This window comes from Chenopodium album, chromosome 8 (genome assembly GCF_948465745.1).
Source record: "Chenopodium album chromosome 8, dcCheAlbu1.1, whole genome shotgun sequence".
In the NCBI taxonomy this organism is placed as follows: domain Eukaryota; kingdom Viridiplantae; phylum Streptophyta; class Magnoliopsida; order Caryophyllales; family Amaranthaceae; genus Chenopodium; species Chenopodium album.
Window position 1 is genome coordinate 72,432,627 of NC_137841.1, and position 14,120 is coordinate 72,446,746.

The 14,120-nt window shown below is 34.3% G+C and overlaps 2 protein-coding genes across 2 annotated transcripts; one reads left to right on the forward strand and one right to left on the reverse strand.

Annotated features, from left to right (window-relative positions):
• The first annotated feature begins 6,840 nt into the window (after positions 1-6,840).
• Positions 6,841-9,029, forward strand: LOC145642286 (uncharacterized). Its single transcript, XM_081693407.1, has 4 exons — positions 6,841-6,980; positions 7,263-7,487; positions 7,598-7,661; positions 8,367-9,029. The coding sequence occupies exons 2-4, from the start codon at positions 7,315-7,317 to the stop codon at positions 8,679-8,681; spliced, it is 552 nt and encodes a 183-aa protein (XP_081549533.1). The 5' UTR covers positions 6,841-6,980; positions 7,263-7,314; the 3' UTR covers positions 8,682-9,029.
• Positions 9,030-10,501: 1,472 nt separating this feature from the next.
• LOC145556565 (large ribosomal subunit protein uL14mz-like) lies at positions 10,502-14,058 on the reverse strand. Its single transcript, XM_081618219.1, has 4 exons — positions 13,962-14,058; positions 12,946-12,996; positions 11,261-11,355; positions 10,502-11,115 (listed from the first exon to the last, which is right to left on the reverse strand). The coding sequence occupies exons 2-4, from the start codon at positions 12,977-12,979 to the stop codon at positions 10,732-10,734; spliced, it is 513 nt and encodes a 170-aa protein (XP_081474345.1). The 5' UTR covers positions 12,980-12,996; positions 13,962-14,058; the 3' UTR covers positions 10,502-10,731.
• Between the last annotated feature and the right edge of the window lie 62 nt (positions 14,059-14,120).

Below are 14,120 nucleotides of genomic sequence, written 5' to 3' on the forward strand. Positions count from 1 at the left end.
GTTTTTTGAGAATTTTTTATTGTTTTTTAGGGAAAAAAATCTAATAAAATTTAAGGGTGAGGATATATTGTATGAATTAGTTGGTGCCATTGGTGGTGTAAGAGTTCTTTGTAGTTATTAGTTGGATTTGCTACATCAATATTTCCATCAACCATGCATCAATACTTCCCATCAACCATTCAACATTAATGTTTTTTGATGCAAATTTGATATTGGATAGAATTTTGAATTTCTGTAGCAATTTCCATGAGAATCGCTTGTTTATTTTTGATATATATACATTTTCCATTTATAAATAATCTTCATGATATATTTAGACACGCATATTAAGGAATTTAGTAGGGTAGGTGAAAATGTGAGATAAAGAAAGTAAATGGAGGAATCCGTATGACGTGATTTGTATAAGTAATACTCGTTAGGAAATAATTGGTGAATGACCTTAAAAGAAATAAATAAATAATTGTGGACAAAGGGGATAGTCGAGTGCAATTATTTATAACTTGGTGTATCTCATTGGAAAATTTCACAATACAAGCACAAAGGGAAAAAACAAATAAAGTTATCTTAAAAGTTATCAACATCATACTAACAATATAATTCTAAGTTTCACTTATGTCATATTATTATTTATGAAAAAAATAATTATTATGTTATGCTGTTATAAACCCTATTTCATGCACATGGTGAAAAAAAAATACACAAAATAACAATAATATTGTCTAGTTGTAACTTGTACGAGGTATTATTCAAGGTTGCAACTTCTCTTATCCTTTTTCAACCCTCCCACAAAAGTCCAAGTAATGCAAACAATTGGGGATAAAGAGAGAACTTAAAAGGGTTGTCTGGTTCGACTAAGAGAAAGGGAATGAGCTCAACAAAGGGAAACAAGGTGAATGGAGGAAAACCCTTAGATTTATTATATTGTTTGTTTTTTATAATTTTATAAAGGAAGGGAAACATGCCGCCATACTACCACCACACAAACAACCATACAAGATACAACCACCTATTTCCTTCAATTTTCTACCTTCTCCAGCCACCACCCTAACCTCCATCGTCACACCTCCCCCCAACCTCGCTGCCCCCTCCAAAAAGCTTCCCCCACTCGTGCACAAAACCCTGAAAAACCCTTCCCCCATTATGTAAAACCACAAGTTGCTCCTCCCCTACACTCAACACCCTAGCGGGGGGAGGGGAGACAATGGGCTGGGTGGTGGATAGGTGGTAAGGGTGGGGTAGGAGGGTGGTGGTTGGTGTGGGTATGTCGGTGGCTAAGAAAAGGGAATGGAAAAACCTAGGGGGTGGAAAATCAGTTTGGAAGATTTTTTGGGAAAGTAATGAGAATGAAAAAATGTCCAACAAACAAAATCAAGGAGAATAAGGGTAGTTGATTACTTTTCCATTTGTTGAATACCCCCAACCAAACGGTCTCTCGGTATAAAGTAGATGTGGCAATCTGGACCCGACGCAAAATGAATGACTTGACCTGCAACCTAAAAATTGCCTCCAAAATTACTTGAATCCGAACTAACCCAACCCGACCAGCATCCGACCCGAAGTAGAGTTGATTAGACCCAAAATTGACCCAATACCCAAAGTTGACCCTACCCGAAGTGAACCAATCCGATTTTAACCTGAACTTGAACAGACCCGAACTCAACCTTAAGTATTGATCTGAATTTGAACCGAAACTCAAATTGACCCAACCTGGCCCATACCCAACAAGAATATAAATCAACCTGACCCAAACGACCCGTTTACCAAGTTTACTCAAAAGACCCAAACGACCCGTTTACTAAGTTTACTCAAATGACCCAAACGACCCATTTACCAAGTTTACTACTCCCTCCGTCCCAAAAAGAACGACCCATTTGGCCAAAACTTTGTCCCAAAAAGAATGACCATTTGCATTAAAACACCACTAATTTGCAACAATATTTGTGCAAAATTAGCTTCCCCATATAAAAATTTCATTTTCCATGTTATTTTATTACTTTCTCTCTCTATTTTTTTTTTTTACAAACCCCATGTAATTAAATTTATCTTTCCAGTATACTTTTACTTCTTTTTACTTAACTTCCTTAATACCCGCGTAATCAACCCAAATGGGTCGTTCTTTTTGGGACGGAGGGAGTATAAAATGGTAATGTAAACATAAGGGCTATGTATAAAAAAAGCTAAGAAATAAAATATGAAAGATAAATTAACATTAATTACACTGACTGACGCGTTTAAAAAGCATATTTAATACTTATATTTATCATTATCATTACCCTAAATTTAAAGATCCGACATAAAAAAAAATAGTCATAAATAAGTAGATATTGGACATGTGATCCAAAATCTTTGCAACGTAGAGCCCAAATTTATATGGAATTGGACCCATAGTACCAAACTAGCATAATTGAAGCAAAAGTGGAGCCCAATTACAAAAAAAGTTTGGTACTAGCATAAAAGTGGGCCCACTAGCATGAAGGAAGGAAAGTAGGGAAGAACAACAAAAAAAAACAAAGGATTTTAGAAGTAAATTTGCTTAGTCATAGACAGCAAGGATGAGATCAAGGAGTCAGATCACGCGCCGAATCCATGCTTTTGACTTTTATAAAGGGGACACACTTCTAACATGGGTCCCACTACATGTTCCCTCTCTGTCACCTTCAGCGCGTGTGAGTTATTATCCAGTACATACAGTTGCATGGAGATCTACACTTTCGAGTATCTTTATGACGTGGCATGTTTTCATTTGTTGGTATTTAGGGAGATATACGGTGTATCTTGGAATAGTTTGACTGTCTAACACTAAACCCTCTCTTGCTTATTTTGCGCTTGTACTCCTTTCCTATGTCCTTCCGAAGGTTATTTTAATGGCAGAAGCTAACAAACGTCTCTAAGACGTTGGATAAACTAGTTAAAAGTGGTGATCAACATTGGCCCGGTCCGATCTAGTCCGAAAATAGGGTGGGTTTGGACAAGCATAAAAACACATTTTTAGTTAAAAAGCCTGAACCCGGCCCGAAAAGCCCATTTTGGCCCGACAAGCCCGCTACTTTTTACGGGTTTGGCATGAGAAATTGTGTTAAGGCCCGGCCCGATTTTTTATCACCTCTATTAAAATTAGAAAGATTAACTTAAAATGAACATTAATTACATAAATCGATGTGTAATTTTATCATGCTTTCCCAAACTAATACCATTTTAGACAATATTTTAAATGTTTATTCAACGTCTCGGGGGCATTCGTTAGCAAGATCTTATTTTAATTTATGTGTATGTAATATAGTATGTATATTTGAGTGTATAATATAATGTTCAAGTACAATTATTTATATGCCTTTACTTTTGTTTAGTGTTGTTTAATCAATCTTATTAAGGAATAATATACGGATCTAATGCATTGATGAGGGAAAAGTGTGGTGGTGGTTTGGGAGTTGTATTATCATATTTTTGGGTCAAGTGTGGAATACATTCGTGCGGTGCATATTAAAAGGTAAGCTATGAAATAAATTTAAAGCTTAATCTTGTTACTCCGTAACAAGATCAAACTTAATGTGATTGAGTTATCGTCCTCAATTGAATGAGAGTGACTAGAAACGTATTTATAGTTCTTTGAATACACAAAGGGAAATTAACAAGCTCCCTAGTCATGAAATTTCCTCAACTAGGTATTAAGGTGGCTCTAAAACTTGGATTTATTGTGTAGGCTTTAATGGAACTTGTGCCTACTATTTTAGCCAATAGAAACATGACAAATTAGAGTTGTATGTGGGGACCACATACAACAATTGTATGTTTAGGCTTTACCTTTAGGTACGGAGTAGCAATCAATGTTATGGATCTGAATGAGTTTTCTTTTTCTCCACAATGATGATTTGCTTTGATACTTACTTGTTTATGGTTAGCTCTTTAATCAACCTTGATTGAATTGATAGGTTTAATATATTTATCCTTGATCGATGGTGGGGTGAGCGTAGAAGGGTACCCTGTAAAAATCACCGGAGCCTATTGCAATAGGTTCCTAAAAATAGGAATCGGAATCGGAACCGGAACCTGAACCTGTTCAACATGTTCCTAAAAATTGGGAATCGGAACCTACAGGTTCAGGTTCCGGTTCCGCAACATGGTACCCTGTCTTTCAAAGTAAGCTTAATATTCACTTCATTGTCTAAAATATTTAATACAAAATTATTACAAATACTTATATTAATACCATCAATTAAACCTTTAAGAGTAAGATGAATAAGAGGAGAGAGATAGTTAAGTGACAGCTTTTATACTTTACTAGGCTTAAATTGTAGGTTTCAATTTCATATACCATATAGGAAACCTATATTAACAGGGTACACTGTAGGTTCCGGGTCCAAAATTTTATTACCCGAAACCGGAACCTGTTGCAATAACTTCCCGTTTTTATTACTCGGGAGGTTCCGATTGGAGATCGGGGTACCCTGAATTTTTGCTCACCCCTAATCCATGGCATATGTACTAGCAATTAACCCTCGTCAAACTTTGTAAAGGAGACAACTAACATATGAAGTTGATAGAGACAGTAGAGTTTTGTATATATAATGGATTGGTTGTAAGCTTATAACTAAATACATGGGAATGTATAAAAATGTAGAAATACAAGTAAAAGATCAATTTAAGGTGTTGTTTGATTGACATTAGCATAAGAGCTAGGTAAGATTCATATATAAAGATTCAATTATAACTATCTTCAGTGAGGAAATTGTAATTCTTCCATCCGTGAGTAGGAGTTTCCTTAGAAATTTGAACTTTTTGATGGTCAATATCTATACCCCTGTTTTATGAAGCAACTCTCTATAGCAATTGCATGTTTAAAGGTACATTAGGGAATTTCCCTCGCGAGGAGGAGTTTCTAATGTTATTTTCATTACCCAAAAAAAAATATATTTAAAGGATGTAATATCGTTTTTATCTGTTTCTCGTATATACTTGTAAATACTCGTTGATAGAATTGATCCTAGATACATCATACAAGCACATAACCTAATTATTTTGTATTTAGTAATTACACATTGTATAAGATTGTCGCAAGATGGCAAAAACTTACTACAAGAACATGTCAACCCATTTTAGGCAACATTAAGGCTATATTGAGTTCACATGTATTACCCAAGGACCTTATTACTTACTTCGTATTAATTATTTTTTATAATGTCAAAAAAAAAAAAAAAAAAATCTAATAAGAAAAATTAAGTTCAATCTACCTTATCTTTTTATAAACGCTTTTTATCACCAAACATATTTAATCCGTGCTGAAAAAAAAACTTGTGAAAATTACATAGATATAACCTATTTAATATGCTATTCCCTTATGAATTAACTTAGGGCCTGTTCTCTTACGTTGAAATTCAGTTCAGTTCAGTTCAGTTCAGTTCAGCTCAGTTCAGTTCAGTCCAGTTCAGCTCTTAATTTCCTTCTCTTATAAAATATTCATTTCAGTTCAGTTCAATGAGAACAAGCCCTTAATTATAAGTTCAAACCTTAGTTAAACCAAACAATCAAATCACATCATAAAATATTAGTTCGGATCAAATTAGAAAAACACAAGTTCAAATTAAATCAAACAATTAAGGGTTTGTTTGACATCATTTTTTGTTTTATGTTTTTCTCAAAACAAAAACCAAAAACAGGAAACAAGAAAAAGGTGTTTCCACTTTTCTCTTATCGGTTTTCAAAATTATCATGGTTTTAATAAGTTTAAGTATTTTTTGATTCATTATATGACATGCACCATATGATTTTGAAAAACAATAAACCAAAGAACGGAAAACCACAATGATACCAAACGAACCTTAAGCAAAAATAAAATGAAAGGCTATCCTTATTCCTTGTACAACAGACTTCCATACCCAAAATACTGCTACTCTAATTTTAGGCACGTTGTAAATTTCATCAAGGTTGACTTGGAAATATTTGCCCTTTGGGCCAATTAGACCTTATACTTGTAAACACAAAATTTCCATTTTTTGTTAGTGTTAGTAGCTATTATTAGCTATATCCCTTTGTTAAAACTCAAAGTAGAAAAACACAAGTGTTCCACACATTGAAAGAATATGAAACTTTACTCTTGTTTATGATTTTATGATGTCAATTTCCTTGTACTTTTTTATCAAAGGAACTAAAGGTATGCCCCTAGTACGCACACAAAAGTTTTTATATCTTGTTGCTGTATGTTATTGACCATTGCGAAAATTACTTTATGTTGTAACCTATATTTGCTTTGTATGTTATACCACTGACCGAGTAACCTTAAAATGCTGCATGTTCTTGACTGTTGCGAAAATTACTTTATGTTATAATCTATGTTAATTTGCTTCCATAATTAGTCCAGAAAATTCTTATCATGGTCATATCTGTTGTTATGAGTCGATTACATTGATATAATTAAAAACTAAGCCTCTTCCTGTAATCAGCACATACAAGATTTCCTCTTCTCAGCTTCACAAAATCTTAAATTTGACAATGAGTGTTTTTTTAGGCAATGATAAAATGATTAGACAAGATTTGTGGGAAAGGAGGACGCCTTGATTAGACCTCAATTCTCATAGTTCTACTTCAACCCTCACAATTTTAGATTCAGTATTTACCAAATGAGTCAATACTTTGTGGATACCCATTTCGGGAATATTAAATTGTTTATGTGTTTGGTCTATACAAAATTGGTACGGTATAATAGTTTTATACCCACACATAAATTATCACCCTTTCCTTGTCAACCACAAATAAACGTGACAGCAAGTTGGCAACAAACCAAAGTCGCACGCTCTTTCTTCCCCGACAATCATACGACGCCGTACTACCTTAATTTCACTCTAATACGTCGTCGTTTCACCATTTTCAAGTAGGTCACCTGCTTCCTTTTATCCTCCTATAAATCTTCCTTTTCCTCCTCAGTCTCTCTTTCGCCCTTTCTTCTTCCATTTCATCATTTTCTCTCTCCTCGGAGATTTTTCCAGGTATTTTTTTCTTCAAATTCCCCAATTTAATTCCTCAATTTTCATATCTAATTTTAGCTCAGATCTAGTTCATCTATAATTAACCAAAAAACCCTATTTTTATAATTTCGAAATTTTGTTAGATCTAACTGGAATTTTTCTAAATTAACCAGTGATTATTCTGGGTTAGATCTAGCTGGAATTTTCAAAATTAACCAATGAAAAATCTGGAATTAATTCTATCTATGAGCTGGGTTGATGATCTTTAAGACTAATTTGCTGAATTGAATTTCTTGTTTTCAGGCGTTAATTTTTGTCATATAATAATTCCAAAAAAAAAAAAAAGAAAAAAAAAATGAATCGATGGGAGCTTCAACAGAACGCCATGGTGGTGGGTTGTGAAGAATTCCGGGGCCCAAGTGGAGTATCGTTGTCGGATCGTAAAGGTCCTGTTCTTGTTTGCCCGAAACCCAGGCGAATCGAGTTTTTAGCAACGAATCTTACCATGTCTTTGAGATGGCAGAGAAGGTAATTATTAATTTTACTCTTAATTTTGATTTGTTCGTTGATTTTGATTTTTAGGTTTTTTTTTTTTGGATTTTTTTGCTGAATTTTGGTTGGTTTGATTTTGATTATAGCCAACAAAACGATGTTTGTGATTCAAAAGCTGGTGCTGATCTTCTTGACATGATTCTTCGCAAGGTAAATTCATGTTTAATTTTCATTTTATTGATTTTTATGATTAAATAGTTTCTAATTTTGGTGCTGTATATGGGTTGATTTATCTTATGTGATGAGATTTACATAGTTTTGTATGAAGAAATGGTTGATTTTAGCTGATTATGTTAAATCTTAAAGGTTGATCTGTTTAAATGATTGGAAAATTGTGTATTTGAGACTATTGTTTAATTTTTTCTTTGATTTTGATGAAATATGACCCTGTTTGTGTGTGTTTTAATGGATGGTGTTGATTCAAAGATTTATTGTTTGATTGTATGGTTAAAATATATCCTTATGCCTAACTACATGTGTGGAACATCGTAGCCGGCCTCGGTTTTTCTAGATGTGGTTGTGGTAAAGATCAAGTGTTCGATTTTTGGTTCTAGATGATTATATCATACATCGAATATGTTATGTTGTAGGTTTTTTTGGATGTGGTGGTTGTAAAGATCTGGTGTTCGATTTTGTGGTTTTAGATGATTATTTAAGTAGATTCAACTATTGTATAAAGATCTTGTGTTTTAGTTGTATTTAAACAAGATGTTGCTTATTGAGTATGTTGGATGAGTTTAATTATACTCTTGTTTCCGAAAGGAAATCAGTTGTTTACGACTGATAACTTCGTGTGTTTTGTCGGTTTTTCAAAGAACAAAATTTGCTAATCTGCTTGTGTTGTTGTTCCTGCAGGAAAGTCATGGCGACGGAAGATCTTCAGCTAGAGAGATTGCATCATCACCCCCATTTTTTTGTGGATCACCACCTAGTAGAGTTTCTAACCCAATAGTTCAGGATGCGCAGTTTGGGGATGAAAATTTATCCCCTTTGTCAACTTTACAACTCGCGTCTCCTTCCACATCCGCATCATCTTCACCATCACCATCGTCTATGAAGTCTGGTGGTGTGAGGATGAAGTTTGGTCTCAAATCCCCCACTGTTAGAGTAGAAGGTTTTGATTGCCTCAACAGGGATCGCCAGAATTCAGGCATCACTGCTGTGGCGTAAAGAAAGGAAAATTCAATTGGTTAACTGTATATATACAAATGATCGAAGTGAAGCTGCCATTGCATAAGCAACTGCATCAAACTTCTTGTCAAGGAATTCCGGATTTTGACGAAAAAGATATGTTTTTGGTTTTGTAGAAAAAATTGCTGGAGAGAAATTGTCTTGCCATTGTATATAGGATGATGTTCTACTAGAAAGAACACCAAGGGAGACAACCCAGAGGTGTGGTCTCTTTTCTTTTTGTACTATATGAGAGGAAGAAGATTGTAAGAGAAATTTGTATAGAGAGCCATTGAGAGTGGTCTGACCTTGTAACTTATGGTGTAAATATACGCTCATTTGCTACTATTATATCGACTCCATTGTTCTTTAACTCGTGCCTCAATTCCCAAAGATCCTCAAGCAATCTACCATGGATTAGGAGCAATTTCCCACAATCAGGGTTTTTATGATGCGTGTTGAGAAGGTTTGATTAAGGATCTGTGTTGAGAAGGCTCGATTCAACTCAAACCTGTGAGCCCATGTTTGAGCTCGAATGCACCTTCCATTGACTAGTATTATCAAAAGCTCGTGTTTTGAATAGATTTGACTAATATGTCGATAGCTATACAAACTATATTCAATTAAAATTTTCGAGGAGTATATCGATTAGTCCAAATCTCGGTATTTATTTAGTCTTCCGTAATTGTTGATAATCCAGGACTTTAATTTGATAGACTTGGTAAGAAGACAACAAAGTGAAGAAATGGACATATATGGAGGCTGCTTTGAAGAATTCAACCACATGTTTATTTTAAGAATCAAGTTAAGATCAAGTCTTTTGGCTAAGTGCTAAAAACTTTGGCATTGGTATTATGTCAATATCATGATTTAATGGGTTAAATAATACGTCAATACCATACTTTTATCACTCTTATTTTCTTCGTGTTTGTTTTTTATTCGTAGTTTTTGGGTGATGAGTTTTTGTTGCTTGGTCAAAATATAGATTAATTATAAATTAATCATATAGTACGAGGACAATTAAGTAACAGCTAAGATGTTAGGTAGTAATTTGCAAGATTAATGCTTTGCATGTTCTTATAAGATTTGAACCTTACTTTTTCATAATTGTTGTTGGTTAGAAAGAGACATTCTTTACTTTTTTAATAATTTGATTGAAATAGTTATACTTTAACTCCTTTTCTTTTGACAATTTCGAATTCATAGTAGGATTATTATTATTAATATTATATCATTTATAGGGAACAAGCTTATTAAAAATCTTTTTGCAAGATTTTTAGGTCTCTTGCTCTGTTATTAAGTTCTCTCTAGATGTACTGCATTATTTTTATCAGAGTACTCATTACATGTTATTGCTATAATAAATTAGATTAGGCCCAAAAAAAAATCAAATTGGGCTACAAAATATTTAAAAAGAATTCTCTTAAATAAAGTAAAGTAAAGAAAAAAAACAAAATACTCTTTTTCATCTTCAAATAATCTTCTTGCTAAATTTAGACATATAGTAACAATTTAACGAAGGCAAATTTGTTAGAAAAAACCTTTTAAAAGCACCATTTTGCGAAAAAAAACCTTTTAAAAGCTTTTTGGTTAAAAAAAACCATCACGTTCATTTTTTTTTGCGAAAGGAAACCCATATCCCTAATTATCCTCTAACTAACTTAATTCAACTCTAATTTTTTCTTATTTCTTCTAAGTAACCTCTAACCCACCAAATTATTAAAAGGTTTCCACGTTGATGAAATAGATCTCAAACTCATCAGCACCATCAGAATTAGTAACATGTAATGACAAAAATAAACTAAAGGAAACCTCAACAGTCAACACAAGAGTAATCAATGAGAATTAGCAGAAAAATCAACAGCTTTAGGGCCTAAATTGTTTATGTAGTCATCACATTTCAAGTTTGTGATACCTTTATGATTAGTTGACAACCAAATCAAACTAAAAAAAAAATCCTCCAATCTACCTTATAATTATCCTATAAAAGAGTGAACATTCACCATAAAAAACGACGAGATTAAAAAATTCACTAATGGTCACAAAATGATTATGCAAGATGTTGGGCCATTGTAAGAATCTTGAGATGCTTTTTCTTCCTAAGCTCATGTGGGACAGGGCCAAACACTCGGGTCCCAACAGGCTCACCTTGCTTATTAAGAATCACCACAGCGTTGTCATCGAATTTGACCTCACTTCCATCACAGCGACCTCGCTGCATGGCAGCTCGCACAACAACAGCCCGTACAACATCTCCTTTCTTCACCTTCCCCCCAGGACGAGCTTCTTTCACTGAAGCTACTATAGTATCTCCCAATCTTGCTCCTTTCCTTCCCTTTAGAGCTTGTATGCACATTACCTGTTTAGCTCCAGAGTTATCAACAACTGTAAGCTTTGTCCTCATCTGAATGAAAGTCCTTAGCTGCTGCAACACCTGAAGACGTTCATATAATGTGCCAATTATATTTTCCACTTCCTCATTGAGCAACAATTCAGCATTATTTGGATGTTTGGGTTTTGTGGTGAATAGCATATGAAATCTGCAAGGAAGGTAAAGTAAAGCAGAGAGGGTAGCATACCTGGGGATGGGGGTGGTTGCTTGTGGTCTCACACGTAGATCTCAGTAAACTAGAACCGCTACCATTGGTTAGACCACCCAGCAATGATCGCCCCCCTACAACACATATTGCAAGAAACAAACCAAGTCAACCTCAGAACAAGAATTAGAACATATAAGGTCTTCCATTTTAAGTACAACCGCAAAAATCTAGAATTGAATTAGCTTCTGTTAGCACTTCCAGGGAGTCAGGGACCGATAGACTAGCAAAGTGAGTGTGGGTACTCTGGGTAGGCCACAAATTCATTTTTTTTTACTGCAGATGAATCAGAAACTCGTACAGTTGCGGCTTTAAATGGGATGGTCAATACTCAATACACACAAACTAGCACAACCACTTTCCTTGTTAACGTAAAGAGTCTTACTCTGAACACAGGTAAACCAACAATAATGTCCCCCTCTCCCTCCCCTCCCCCCATAAAGTAGCCAGTGAAAAGTCACTGTCCAAGAAACTAGCAGTCTAGCACACTACAAGTACTTTTTTTGAGAAGTAATAACTAATTTGGAAGTTTGGAACAGCTTCCAAGTCCTCGTTTGATTGTAACAATGATAAACACAGCTGAATAACAAATAGTCACAGAATCACAGCACATACCACCTTAGTTTGAATAAGTGAAAGGTGCACTGAGCATCAAGTCCTCAACTCCGAGGTGCAAAGTGAGAGACAGAGGTACACAGACCATCGTTAGGAAGCACAAAGTTCAACAAGAAGGCTCATAAATTCTTTGGATATTTTAGCTACTAAGAAAAACATTGAAGGTTCCATTGACAAATTTAGTTGAATTTTAACATTACCGGATGGATTTAATAATGTAGGCTGTGGTGGTGCACTGCCTCACCACCATGAGGAATAGAGGTTAATACCTTCAGAATAAAAATTGCAAAGGTTCCCCGAACATTTTAGAAGTCAAAACTAAGCGTGCTATCTAAAGTTTTATAGGCACGTACAAGAAAGAATACCACTTATGGGATTAAGGTTTTGATTGGTTGGTTGAGCTGGTACAAGAAATCATCCCATAAGATCAAAACAAAACCTTTTTTTGCTAAGAAAACATCCACTATGAATTTGGTAGTTTAGCCTGATTCACAAGGGCCGCAAGAAATCCTATGAATAGAATTGAAAATAGTCCGTGAACACAATATGTATAAAAATACTTATCTACTTTATGGATTCTAAGCAACAATAATAATTTCTAGATGGAGCAAATATAGTGCCTATAATTTCTAGACACATGATCAAGTACAATTATAATGTTTTGATATATCATAAGCATAATACTCTTACTCCCTTGATCCAAGCACAAGAGTACGTACTTTGTACACTGCACTATTATATGTTTCTCCCCAGAGTAACTTAACTACTCCCCTTGTTTATATTTCATTTTTTCTTTTCCATGTTAGGGGGAGGGGAATTGGTGATGACATGTTAGAAATTTTTTGCAAAGGGTCCGGTATGACAGCATAAATAAAGGCAAAATCTAAGATCAAATGATCAGTCCAATAAGAAGAACAAAAGATAATCAGCATCTAAAATGCTGATCATGGTTTTTCACTACTTATTTTGTTAATCGTTTAAAAAGCACTTGATAGACAAATAAATATGGAAATCAAAATATAAAGTAATACGAAAATATTATGAGCATATACCACGAGATAACTTCAAAGCCAGAGAAGATGACATCTTTTACTTTGATATGCCTGTCCAATGACGAGAAACAAAGACACAGATATGAGAAAATGCATATAATGCCTAAGGTAATCTGCATAAGTAGAAATGTGATGAAAATAAAGACAGTCTAATGAGTACAAAAAAGTCAGTAGCCAAGAAGAAAGGGGCAAGGGGCAATCCTCTCCCTTTGATGGTTAAAAAATCTGCAAAGGGCTTGTTCTATCAACACTATAAGTCACGTTTTACTTATTGAGTTGTGAAACAATTCATGAAGTTAACCATCAACACTGTCTAACATTTCACTCTCAGAATATAATACAACTAACACATTTAGTAGCAGATAAATTACAAAGCATAAAGAATCATTCTGAGAAAGTTGAACAAAAGATACTTGGTGGAGAAGAAGAAGAATCAAAAGAAAAGAAACGATGAGTTCTGAGCAAATTAGCCTCTGATGGATCTAGCAGTAACGAAACGGGTGGCAATACAATCCCTTTTGGCTTTTGCAAGGGAGCCAAATTATTTCAATGTATACCCAAAGCAATACAGACTCTATCGTGATTTCCAAAAACCTATAGTTAATTGTGGCAATTTAACATTCCTTTCACAAATTCTTAATCAATCTCCAATCCTTCATATCAATTATACAGCACAAACCAAATATAATCAACAAATACTAATACGAATATTGAGAATCGCTCAATCCTCCTTAAACCCAAAACAAGAACAGCTCCAATTTCCTGGAAAATCAATTTGCACAAAACATACCCCCAATAACAATCCAGACACTACCCATTTTCTAATGGCATCCAGTTGCAACATTAAAGTAAGTTTAAACAAATAACTTCTTCTTCTCCTATTGTTTCAGTACTGAACCCTAATAATTATAGTTAGTAGTCCAGAAAATTATTGATTTTAGTCAATACATTTACAATTACAAAGATTATTCAACTAATTCTCTACAAAAGTAAACGAATCAAAGAAAGAAGGTTACCTGAAAACAATGGCAAGATTTGAATGGAGCTAAAACTCACTGTAAAAGACGGTCGCTCAGTATATAGAGAGAGAAAATAGGAGGAGAGAAAAGGGCTGATTTTTTTTTTTATTTTTTATTTTTAAGTTTATTATGGGATTTTTGAAGACATAAAACCCC